General features: G+C 33.3%; 1 protein-coding gene across 1 annotated transcript in view; it reads left to right on the forward strand.

Moving 5' to 3' along the window:
* mlxipl (MLX interacting protein like) overlaps positions 1 to 14,043 on the forward strand; it is a 47,884-nt gene that overhangs the window by 9,372 nt on the left and 24,469 nt on the right. Inside the window, exons 5-7 of the mRNA XM_077222481.1 lie at positions 1,116 to 1,154; positions 7,599 to 7,773; positions 10,968 to 11,048. Of these exons, the coding sequence (XP_077078596.1) occupies positions 1,116 to 1,154; positions 7,599 to 7,773; positions 10,968 to 11,048 (295 nt within the window). The remainder of the gene's footprint in view (positions 1 to 1,115; positions 1,155 to 7,598; positions 7,774 to 10,967; positions 11,049 to 14,043) is intronic.

The following is a 14,043-nucleotide window of genomic DNA, read 5'->3' on the forward strand; positions in this document are numbered from 1 at the left end:
TGACCAATATAATGCCAAAATATATAATACAGATATCCAAAAAATTGTTGAAAATTCATTTTTGCATTCAATATTTACTTAATATTCACTAAAGTATTTGACAACAGAAAGCTCTCAGCAGAATTTGGTAGCCTACAAACATTTCTGTTAATTTGCCAATCGTTGTTAGACGATAATCTCAGAACCTCCAAATATGGTTTGATTTTTCATTCTTGACGATATATCGATTTATCACCCCAACAATCCCACCATAAAATGACTGTCATGATTATAGATATCTTCACAAAAAAGTTTAAGTGATTTCTCAAATGCGGCCATTACTTACTGAAATAAGCTTTTTTTAAAGTCCCCCTGTAGTCAATAATTGTATTCCTTAAAACTCATCTTTGATCACCAAAATGACATTTTGACACCAAAAACATTTTATCCTTGAAAAAAAATTCTTCATGCCTTAAAATAGCTTGACTGTAACTCGACACCCTTGCCTCATTTAGTATACGTGGTTCTATGAATATGCAAATGAGCCCCGCCTCCTCTCACTCACTCACTCAGAGATCCACTCGTTGACGATCACACGTTGATCTGATTGGTTACAAGGTAGTTTATGACGTCAGAAACACCAGCGATTTCAAACCGTGTTTTTAAGACTGTCTTTGGTTCACTGCAGTTTTAAGCAGAAAATACTCAGCAATGCTGTCGACTTATGAATTTACACATGGTTTCTCTTAAAGATATTAAAAACACCACATAGACATATAAACAACATTCAAACTTCAAGCACAGGTGGACTTTAATTCAAAATATGTAATGCGATTGTGTTTCTGAAGGAACCAGACCAGAGCTAGTCATACAACACTGCATTTTTGGGATACTGTTGCCAAACCCTAGGGAGTAACTTAAGGTCAAGAACCCAAAGTTCAATATTCACAGGAAGGGCCATTAAAATCTCTGACCCCATTCAGTCTCCCTTACAAAGAGAACAAAAACCAGATCCTAAAAATTGACCCATCACTAAGATAACATTCATCATTTCAAGACATTTCAATTTGTAATCTCCATTAGGATTGTAAAGCACTGCTATTTCTGATTTATTTTTTTATTTTTTTATTTTTTAGCTTCAGAAGAACAAAGATCTGCTGTGCATGCTACAGAAGGTAAGATCACTGAGGAACTTGCCCACCGTATTAATGCAATAAATGACAAGAAGTTGTCTGGTTATTCAGTTGCGTCTGGTGTCACAGGTCGTGCAAAAATCACAGAGGTTCGAAATAATTGGAAATGGGTTTCATTTCTAGTTTCTAGTTTATTCTTCAGATATTGCTCTTTAAAAGAAAACAAGTATCATCTGTATGCAAAGTGACCCCCTAAAATGTGTACAAATTACTCACGGGGCCACATTAACATGTGCATAGCTCTGAGACTAAACCATCGAGGGCCTTTAAAATAAAAATAACAATAGAAAAGTTTGTTAAGAACCGTAATCTAAAAGGATATTGTTATATATTTAATACTTCTTGAGTTATAGGCATGCAAACTTGAGGCAAAAACCACAAGAAGTGCCTTTTGCCGTTTTTTGAATTGTCATCTTTGGCATATAATGCAACAAAGATAGTTAAAGTCAACAGATTTTACTAATAGACCTACCAATCTCTGTGTAAAGATAAAATAATGATGCTGCCATCTTTCTAAAGTCATTTTTACCCCCCTGTAATTTGGCTCCAAATATCAAAAATTATCATTTTTAACCTTCCCTACAAAATAGTGGATTACTCGGTCAATATACATCTGTGACATTTAATAATTTGGCTTTCATCTCTATTTATGTTTGACAAACATAAATGGTGATGAAAGCCAACATATGTCCTTGTTACATATGTTACATGAACTTATAGGTTATGCTTTATTTTACAGTACATGCGCTTACAGTGTACTTACCCAAGAAAGTACTAGTAATATAAGGTAACTACATGGGTTAGGTTTAGGTATAGGTTCAGGGTTAGTGACTAGTTATAACCCAAGAAAGTACTAGTAATATAAGGTAACTACATGGGTTAGGTTTAGGTATAGGTTCAGGGTTAGTGACTAGTTATAACCCAAGAAAGTACTAGTAATATAAGGTAAATACATGGGTTAGGTTTAGGTATAGGTTCAGGGTTAGTGACTAGTTATAACCCAAGAAAGTACTAGTAATATAAGGTAACTACATGGGTTAGGTTTAGGTATAGGTTCAGGGTTAGTGACTAGTTATAACCCAAGAAAGTACTAGTAATATAAGGTAACTACATGGGTTAGGTTTAGGTATAGGTTCAGGGTTAGTGACTAGTTATAACCCAAGAAAGTACTAGTAATATAAGGTAACTACATGGGTTAGGTTTAGGTATAGGTTCAGGGTTAGTGACTAGTTATAACCCAAGAAAGTACTAGTAATATAAGGTAACTACATGGGTTAGGTTTAGGTAAAGGTTCAGGGTTAGTGACTAATTATAACCCAGTTATTGTAATTGCTATAATAAGTACATAGTATGTACATGTGGAACAGGACTGTAAAATAAAGTGCTACCAACTTATATATACCATAGTAATAACAGTAAAGTAAATTATGTATAATTACATGCAACTAACCCTCAACCAAATCCTAATCCTATAGTAAGTACATGTAGTTAATTAATATCACTCAGTACTTAAATATATAATTACACTGGACACCTTAAAATAAAGTGTAACCAACTAATTTTAACAAAACAAAAAATTTGAGCTGGCGAAGTTTCCAAAATTTGGTTGATTTCACATGACCTTCTGGATTCTGCAGGTTCGCTGTTTCACAACCCAACCACACCTGTGATTTCTTCTGTTTTTGAAGGTCTCTTCCACATGTATGGGCCGTAGCGCAGCTGTGATGGTGGTCTAGTGTCAATCATTGATCTGGTAGAGTAGCGTAGCGTTTACTTTAGTGGGTTAGCGGTGCAGGTCATGTTTGCACAGTGCATTTCTATTAATAGTCCCTCAGTTTTTGCTTCATTCAACTAATAAACTAAAAAGAACATGCTTGTGAGTAAACGCATATGCACATGTTTATTTGCGTCATAGCCGCTCATATGGGTGAGAAATGAGTCATTTGATTGCTTTTAGTGACTAAAAGTGCTAATCTTTCCTTCTGTTAGACGAGGCCGTCAAAGAAACGCACATTCAACAGCGTTTAATCAAATCTGACCCACATACTGCAAGATGTGAATCCACTGCACTGCTTTTAATGCATTTTTATTAGTCCTCGCTTGCATATAAAAGTGCTGACGCTTCCAGATAATACTGTGCCATGGTACTGAATGCCTGTTATATTTATGATATATACTGTACTGAGGTATGAACAATGTACACAAATGTTCAAAAGTCTTGGGTCAGACGGATTTAAAACAAAAAATTAATACTTTTATTTAGCGAAAATGCATTAAATTGATTAAAAGTGACAGTAAGGATATTAGTAACAAAGTATTTATGTTTCAACAGTTCTCTCTATTCATCACAGATCCTGAAATCTGTGTTCAACACTGATAATAATCATAAATATTTCATATGTGAATGATTTCTGAAGGATCTTGTGACACTGAAGACTGAAAATTCAGTTATTTTAATTAATATTGAAATTCTAAAAAATATTTTACTTCCCAGCTAACATAAACACTCTAAAAAAGTTTTGCTAAATTATGAAAACATTATTTCTTAAAGTTCAAAGTTTTTTTTAAAATGTTTTTAAAATGTTTTTTTTTTTCCAGTTATACGAATCTCTAAGGAAACATTTTGAATGTTCTCTAACCCTAACCTAACAAGTAGTGCCATTTTAAAAATGTTAGACAAAATATTTTTTGTTAATGCCATTTTATGTTGATGATTAAGATAACGCTTAGCCAGCTACAGAGAAACTGGTTGCCAGGCGACAGACAAGTGACCAATCCTGAGCGGCGATGTCACTACATGCATTACGGTTCGAATTCCAGGCCGGTAGAATTACGGGAAATAAAACTGTAGGAGTTCCTTATTGTTCATAGAATTGTTCATCCCGAAAGTCTTTTGAGAGAACCTTGCCAGAATGTAAACCAGAGTTCAGAGAACGTTCCCTGTTTTCTGATTTCAGTCTTTTCCCATTCATCCATATTTGTTTGCCTGTTGCTTAGACTTAACTTAACTTTTTGACTTTCTCAGTTTGTGTAAATTCACTTGAGGTTTAGAGTATTTATTTTTTTCCACAATAATTTCCCACATGTCTAGTACAATTATGTGGTTTTGTTTCATTAATAGTGTATACCTTTTTCTTGATTTACCCCCCAAAATGGAAGTGAAGTGTGACAACATGCCCCATAGGTGATGCACATTGTAACATGACCATATGACAGCTTAACATGTTATCTGATCTAATAAAAAATATATACCAGACAAACTAAAATATGTTCTCAATAAAATGCAATTATTAACTTTTTTATATAAAATAATGGTATTTTTTTATAATTTAAAATAAACTAATTTTTAAGTTTGACAACAAACAGATATACAGCATAGTTCAAAACATAATAATTTATAATTTCTGAACATTGACTCTCAGTCTTTATTCACCTTTTCCTCATGGTTTCCCAATAGAATTCATACAAGTATAGAGTAGAATAGCAATAGTTCTAATAGGGGCTCGTTGTAACGCAGTGTGACAACATGCCCCGCCTGCGCAACTGGGATTTAAACCAGGCTAGTGTCTTCTGCTGTTAGATCAGCATTAAAGAACTATCTCAACTGTTAAATAACAAATATAGGATTTCAATAATATCAGATTTGTCTAATTTTAAATAAACACAAAAAATAGAGATGGAAAATTTTACTTTTGCTATGGTTAAATAAATGTTCAGCGATGTCTTTCAAAGACCTTTTAATTTCGCCGCTATTTCTTCTCTATATGTGACCCTGGACCTCAAAACCAGTCATAAGGGTTTTTTGTTGTTTTTTTAATTGAGATTTATGTCACCTGAAAGCTGAATAAGAAAAAATTGTTAGGATAGGACAATATTTGGCCGAGATACAACCATTTGAAAATCTGGAATCTGAGGGTGCAAAAAAAAAATCGAAATATTAAGAAAATCGCCTTTAAAATCGTCCATTTATGTTTGTGATTTTGCGGCATCCACTCACAAAAATAAATGTCATATATTTACGGTAGAACATTTACAAAATATCTTAATGGAACATGATCTTTACTTAACATCCTAATGATTTTTGGTATAAAATAAAAATCAATAATTTTGACCCATACAATGTGTTGTTGGCTATTGCCACAAATATACTCGTGCGACTTGTGACTGGTGTTGTGGTCACATACAGTGTTGGGTGTAACTAATTACTAAGTAATCCCTAGAAAAAGTAAAGTAAGGGATTACTCTTATTTTTTCTGTAATTTAATTACAGTTACTTCTGATGTAATTGAGCTAATACTGTGTATAGATCATTCCGATGCATTTTATGAGGTGGCTAAATCGTCCGACCTCACTCATACAAATTCGTACGAATTACCTTGTAAAATACATATGAAATGCCATGAAATCGTATCGTAATGGTATAAACCAGTGGTTCTCAAAAAAATAGTTTCAACTATCAACTAGTATACAACTATCCTTGTATTATTCAGTTGGTTGAGGTTGATATTGAACTTAGAAAGTAATAAGTAATTAAATATTTTTTTAGAGTGAGTAACTAGTACAGTAATCTAATTACACTGTTAAAGAGTTATTAGTAATAAATTACTTTTTTAGACTAACTTACCCAACACTGGTCACATTTAGTCTTGATATGGCAGCTTGTAAATACACTAGTTTCGTCATGCTGGCATGTTTGGAAAGTTTTAAACCATGTGTGTGACAACTAGCCCCTACGCGTGTCCCAGTTTACCCCGCAGCGTCTGGTGTCGAGGTGCAGTGTGTCATCGGGCCAGTAGAAGGCAGTGAGTTTGCCTTTGTCCTCCACACGTGAGTGTGTGACAGCGGGAACTGGGTCAGGAACAAAAGACCCGCTCGTCCTTCAATGATACGGAGAAACCTGGGAAAAAAAGACTGAGAAATGAAAGCACAATGGGATCGGGCTGGGGTTCCTGTCTATTACACGCTTGTGTTAAACTGCTGTCGTTAAAACCGCACACGTAAGCACAGAGACCCACGTACACACACATCAATCCTGCTCACAAACCAATACTATAATTTGCCACCTTTGTGCGTAAGAAAAAAGAAAGTGGAAAACAGAACGCATGTAGTTTTCAGAGAAGACGCAATCATTGACGCTGCCTGTGATTGTGGGTTTTATTATAAATACTGCATGAGGCCCGTGCCGAACGTCAGTAGAAGAATCAGCAAGCTCTCCAGGTATAACACATGCAGATGGGGGTTTTCCAATGAAATCTGTGAGTAAAATGTTGAAATTCAAATCTGAAATGTCAAAAAAATGCTTTGGAAATTTGTTCTAAAGTCAACATCATGAATTTGCTTTCGTAATGCACGTTTCTGGTTTGATTGTGAATGATTCATCAGTGCTAGACCTTTCCAAAGGAAAGAAATTAAATCTTTCATCAAAAACTTCTGAAATAATGAATAACTGATGTCTTCTAGGCCAGATGGGCGTTGGATGAAGTTGGCATGAAATGTGAATCTTTTCCTCTCTATTGTGACGTATATCTGAGATAAACGAGCATGGCTTCATTATGTCTGTGGCGGAAATGATTGGATAATTGGATTGTAATTGTTTGCTAATTATAGATACTGGTTGCTGGAGGAAAGTGTTCTCTTGATGTTATAGTTTTTTGTTAATATTAATACTATTATGCGCTGCTTTTGAACACTTTTCCTGTGGCATGCTGTGTTTTAATGTTTTAACTACAGCGAGGGTTGCTTAGCACATGAACTATTATATTTGCATGCAAATAATGTTCAATAATGCACAATAAGGCATATCTGTTTCAATTAAAAATATAAAGCAATTAAAAAATACTATTTGGCTAGTGGAAAAGATTGAGAAACACTTTCTCTGACATGTATTTTATACTCTTTGATTTATTTATTCGAAAACAAGGCAAGGATTGGCTACTAAATGACACATCCGTATCTCATATTTTCCTAATGTCTTGTACCGTGAATATGCATATGCAAATTATATGCAAATGAGGATCTGCATAGTAAAACAATGCGTTGTAAGCTTCATATATGGATATTTCGGTGCGCATAATCTTCCGCTGACTGGGATTTATAAAGTGAATTTTGTGCAGGTTCTCGTGTACATATATGTTTAATACCTATATGTTCTTGTGTTTAATGTTTTATAAGTCTAAATATTAAAAACATATTTTTGGCTTCCGGTCGCTCGTACACTTTTAGTAAGGATCCTACGCACAGTTTTATAAATGAGACCCCTGAGCTGTAGTTATAATTCAGTTATTGGTGTTAAACATGTAGATGTGGAAACATTTATCAGTTTTAGTGTTAGTAAAATGATCAAACCTCTAGCATTAAAGTTAAGTTCAGTGTGAGCTTCGTCCTCCAGTCCTCAATGATTCCTCAAATCATGTGTCTTCTCCACAGAGTCCGACCAGCAGAACAGGACTGGAGAAATGGACTAGCCAGATTTATCCAGAGCCCGAGACGGCATCAGAGGAAGTGCACATGTTTGACTTGGATTGCTTTCTGTCAGACATCTCAGACACACTGTTCACCATGACCCAGAAACCCAGTCCCTGGATGGGAGACCGCCAAAACAGTGAGTCCATAAAGGGATACAGCGTTTCCCCTAGGATTTTTTGTCTTTGGGGGTGTTACGGGTACGTAGTGTAAAATTTTTAGCAATCAAAAATCATGTCTAACGAATTGAAATCATGAAACTTTTATTATAAATAATTATTAAACTTATACAATATTTCAAAAAAAAAAAAAATTTTCACTCAAATTCGGTGTTTTTTTGCTGGTAATCAAATGAAGACATAAAACATTAATTAAATGTATTTTAATCATATGAAATTAAACAAACTTTTTTGTCAAACAACGTGCTGCACAATGAGCTTTACTTTTAAAATTAAAACATGGAAGAAAAATTGTGATTATTCCTTAAAAAATTAAGTTTTGATCATAATTTATTTGTATTAGTGTTAGTATTATTATTATTACTACATTGAGACGTATCTAAATTCTACTGTATAACAGTAATATATTTCTGTCAAGTTAAACCGAACTTTTATTTTGACGGGTTGCCGTGAAGTCCTTTGAGTTTCTGTGTTTGACATGACAATAGTTTTTCTCAAATGAAGCGGTTAAAGGCTTTCAGATCGAATCTGGAGTCTGGAGATGAAGTTCATGCATTCGTGTCCTCATGTAGGCAAAAAAACAGCTCGAGCGTCACACGTGCTTCAGCGTGTGTGTGTGTGTGTGTGTGTGTCGTCTGCACCATTCATTCACACAGAACATGCAGGATTCGTATTTAAATAGTCTTTTTGCAGTTTAATATTCACACACTAGTCTATCGCGATATGATTTCAAGTGTACTGAACTGCTATATCGCGAAGACCATAGCCGCTAAAGTCACTAAATGGAGCTCGCTTGTCCAATTATTATTATTATTATTTTTTTAATAATATATTTTTGTTATTCTTTGAGGGTGGGCGGGGGTAGTTTTCCCCCAAACTAATTGTAGGGGAAACACTGGGATGGATAGTTCACACAAACATCATTTACTCACTCTCATGTCATTCCAAACCCAATAAATTAGTGTGTATTATCAAACTTGGCCCGTCAAGATGCATTGTGCCGGGTTTAACATCATTGATCCCAAAAGTTATTGGTGCATGGTTTGTAATTAATCGCATTAGCTACGTTTCCATCCGAAGTTGCGAATTTAACTTGTGCGTAAAATTGGTATATCGCATACAACATTTGCGAATAAAGCAGCGTTTCCATCTGATGTGTTCAAGAGAACAAAATCTGCACTTCCGTGGAATTTGGTGCAAAATAGCTGTAATAAAAATGCAAGTTGTAGTAATCAAGCTCTTTTTCTCTCCATCATAAAAGAGTTGCGTCTCAGAGCGTCAGACGAAACACAATAAACGCTGTGATGTTCTCTTGCGTTCGTGTTTGTGAACACAATCGTGTGAGCCGCTTCTGAGGGAATTAAACCCAATCATTCTGACTCAGGTGTTTCAGAAACACGAAACAAACATCTGAGTCATGTATATTTGTGCAACGAGCACAGCATCAGAAAGGGTTTTCAGTTCCGTCGGGACTGATATGTTAATATGTTGGTTTTCCTAGCGCGAAACAAGGACATGATAAACCAGGTCTAAATCACATTCGTTAACGCTTAAGTATCATTTAATTTATTTGCTATATTTTCATTTACACTTTGTTTTCATGTGACACTGTAGAATTCTTAGTTTTTTTTTTCAAATTGGATAAGGCGTGTTCTTATTGCTTGTTTTATTTAGAATAATTTGATTTCTTTCGTTTTTCAAATTGGAAAAGGCACGTTCTTATTGCTGTTTGGCATTTAACATCAAACAAAAATGTTTAAAACATGTCTCCGTCAGTTAAAAAGCAACAATATATGCTTCATAATAATAACTCAACCATAGATATTTATATGCATTAAAATCAGGATAAAAAAAGTTTGCAAAAAAAAAGCAAAAACGATTGAGCTATTGAGCCATCCATAATTACCGTACGGGAATTTTCCTCACCGCATCCGCCCTAGTCTGAGATGCTGTGATGCGATTGGTCTGCTGGTTAGTCCAGTTATCCAATCACAGTCTCTGCTGAGGCAAAGTCACATGAGGTTTTTGTTGTGCATCGAGGGATTTATTCGGTAAATGTGTTTCCATCTTCTTCTTATCGCCTCGACTGAGCACATGTGCTTTTTATGCTCATTTTTAGAATTCATGCACATCTTGGTGTTTTTCTTTATGTGATTTCCCAAAATGTGCATAAAAATAGGTGGGTGGAAACAGAGTTATTGGGCAATTTTGAAAGTTTTATGGACTGTTGTTTTTTTTTGGCGCCTGAAATGCACTGTCTGCATTCATGATATGAAAAAAGCGATGTGCTATTTCTTCTAAATCTCCTTTTGTTTTCCACAGAAGAAAGAAAGTTGTACAGGTTTGAAATGACATGTAATTAAAGTAAATTATGACCACATTTTTTATTATTATATGAACTATTTTTTAAGCGCTTTTAAGCGAGATCAGCTTTGTGTTGAAGCTTGTTTCTGACACAGAATAAAAAATAAAAAAGGTAATTGCGACTTTTTATTTCAGAATTGTGAGTTTACAGTCAGAATTGCGTGATATAAACTCGCAATTTCGAGAAATAAACTACAAAAAATAAAAAAGGTAATTGCATGTTTATGTCTCGCAATTCTCACTTTGTAACCCGCAATTGGGAGATATAAAGTCAGAATTGTATGATAATTGGACTTTACAACACGCAACTGCAAGTTTCTGATTTTATAAAACTCAATTGCGACTTTATCTGTGTTTTATTATGTTGTATTATGATTGTTTTATTCTGTGGTGGAAACAAACTTCCATATCTTTGTGAATCTCAGTAACATTGACGTTTCAAACAGTTCCCTTGACTGAACAAATTCATTTTGTTCCTCACTGTATCTTAGTGTTAAGCTTTTTTTATTGAAAGGATGTTTGGCTGATTTAACAATATCACAACATATGTATCTTTCAGTGGTATATCATTTTTGCCCTGCCTTAAAGTGTTTTAATTTAGGATTTCATAAATGAGAGCTTTTAGCGATGGAGAATTTAGTCACATGAGTTTATAAAATGCATTCAGGAAGGACACCACACCCTTAAACAAGGAACTTTATTAGAATAAATGCACAAAGTCCTTCAAACAGAGCAGTGTTACATACACACACACACATTCTTACAGTTTGTTTCTCTCCTGTCGTCTCAGTTTACACCAGTAATGCAGACATGATCCAGCCTGGGTTGACACCACTACAGCCCAGCTTAGATGACCTGATGGACATCCCAGGTGAGTTTAATGAACATCATATACCAGTCTTTATTATACTGACATTGCTCAGCTTTATAACTATAACTTAATTGTTTTATATGCCATGTGCCGCTTTGCACCCTGGTCCTGGTGCCTCAGACGCACAAGAGGAATTGGAAAATGGAGTCGTCGAATGCTAATAAGAAATATAATTGAAATTAAATATAGCCATTAATATAATTAAAAATCTATAATTTTTCATTATTCTTATATTAATTAATATTCATGTACAATATGGTTTTTGAATGTTAATGAAAAATGTAAATTAAATAGAATATATCATTAAAATGAATTAAATACTACATATAATATAGTAGTTATTTTATAAATGATTTTTCAATATACATTTTTTTTTAAATAATTTTCATAAACATATACAAGTAAATGTAAAAAAATCAATCATTGTTTCTATAGGGGTGACACATAGCCGCTGAGTGGCTAAGCAGCAGGAAAAATCTGTGACGCGTTTCCATGCATTCATAATCCATGAAGATTTATTGACATGATGTAACAGACAGTCCATGCAGAGTAACAATTGATTATGAGAAACGTACTATATCAATGTAAAGCTATAAACCGTCAACAGAAAGTGAGCACACTTCCAGGTAAATACACACCTATACCCATGTGACCAAACCACCTGGAAACGTACGCGCAAAATACAACATAAAAGACAAACATTTTCTGCACTTACAGTTTCATATTAATATATTGATTAATATTTATGAACAAATCGTTTTATCTGTTAATAAGAAATATAATTAACTATCAACTAAATACATTAACTCATATAATTACATATATATATATATATATATATATCTTATCATATAATATAAAATATAATAATCATATCATATAATATAATACATTTTTAAATTATTTTTAATATCAATTAATTAATGAATTAATATTTATAAACATATGAATAATGTAATTAAATAACTAAATTAAGAAAATTCAATCATTGTTCATAAATATCGATCAATTTACTAATATTGAACAATGATTGAATTTTATTAATTGAGTTATTTAGTTACATTATTTATATATGTTTATAAATATTAATAAATAAATAAATATTAAAAATACGTAAAAAATGTATAATATAATAATGTCATAATACCGTATATATAGTGACTCATATAATTAAATGTATCATATAATATAATATTTTTAAATTATTTTTAATATTAATTCAGTGATTAATATGAACATGTATAATAAATAAAGGGACATGGTGCAGGAAAAATATTTTAATGCTTTTGCGTTTCCTCCGAGAAAGTTTGTGTTGGCTCATAAAAGTTTGTGTTCTTTGCGAGCGAACACAAAGTTTCTTGGGGGAAAAGCAAAACATTTTCACTAGACAATAATTGTAAAAAGACAACAAAAAAAATCCTCCCATGTCATATTTTTTTCTTTCACCATGTCCATTTAGGGAAGTAAACTAATTAAAAGTATTTGTAATAATTAGAAAAATGCAAAAAAAAGAAAAAAGAATGGTGAAAAATAAATAGGTGACAAATTTACTGTTTACTTGTAGATACTCTGTTTCCAAGTAGTGTTGATGACTACTATTGGATAACTTCCTCATTGACAGGGTCATTTAGAGGTGAAAGAGTCAATGACTGAAGAGTGGAAGTGGTGAAGGAGTGACAGCATGTGATCAGCCCTGAGTTCACTTTAGCACAACAGCGTCATTCACTCATTCAACTACTAAAGAATACTCTACACTTTACTGGATGATGTACCATAGGGCTGAGCAATATGGACATAACACAAGATTTTATGCTATTTTAATTTCAATTTTGGCAAATATATTAACTTTTTATGCGATGCGATGGTTCAGAAACGCATCAGAAGGAAATTAAAATCAGCAGCATTCTAATTGACGAACCTATTTTGCACACTGATAATGTGCAGTCAAAGACAGTTGCTCAAAATAAACGTGTTGATCAGGATCACTGATCTGGGGTCAGTTGCAGAGCTATTTAGTTTGGACTGCGTCTTAAAAAACTAGTATGACTAACTATCAGTCTTTCTTTTTGGTTAAATTTTTTTTTTGACCAATCTACATTTTGATGTAACTGACTTAAAAAAAAATCTCCCTGTGGTGAAAATCAAGTTTTTAATGTAGTTTTTCATATGTCTATGTGGTGTTTTTAATATGCTTTAAGACAATCCATGTGTAAATTCATAAGTCGACAGCATTGCTGAGTATTTTCTCTTTAAAACTACAGTTAACCAAAGACAGTCTCAAAAACACGGTTTGAAATCGTTGGCGTTTCTGGACGTCACAAACTACCTTGTAACCAATCAGATCAACGTGTGATCGTCAACGAGTGGATCTCTGAGTGAGTGGAGGCGGGGCTAATTTGCATATTCATAGAACTGCATATACTAAATGAGGCAAGGGTGTCGAGTGAAGCTATTTTAACACAAGAATTTTTTTTCAAGGAAAAAACTTTTAAATGTGTAATTTTGTTGATCAAAGATGAGTTTTAAGGGATACAATTATTGATTACAGGGGGATTTTAAAGAAAAAAAATGTATGACTAACTTGCAGCCGACCACTTACTTTGCTAAAGTTCACCCTGATTGACTTTACATGTGCATGTCGGTACAGCAGAAAGCTTTTTAGTTTACTGACCTAGATCTTTTCTAGCAAGTGTAAATGTTTATATCGGTGCATCCCTTAGAATTATTTTTTTTTTTTTTTAAACAACAATTTTATTTGTCAAAAATTGTCACACAAGTTTAAACAACATTTCCATTTTCCATTACAACTAAATAAAAAATAAAATAAAAATGTGCAAATAATGATACAAAATAATAATAATAATAATAAATATATAAATAAATAAAATTAAATAAATAAAAAACATACAGCAATAACATAGGCTACTTGTCTATATACTCTCAATGTCCATCAATTCCACGAAGGAGTCACCATCTAGACTCTCCAAAAAGTTAT

The sequence above is a fragment of the Siphateles boraxobius genome, unplaced genomic scaffold, assembly GCF_051911475.1.
Source record: "Siphateles boraxobius isolate OS27281-9 unplaced genomic scaffold, OSU_SipBor_1 120, whole genome shotgun sequence".
In the NCBI taxonomy this organism is placed as follows: domain Eukaryota; kingdom Metazoa; phylum Chordata; class Actinopteri; order Cypriniformes; family Leuciscidae; genus Siphateles; species Siphateles boraxobius.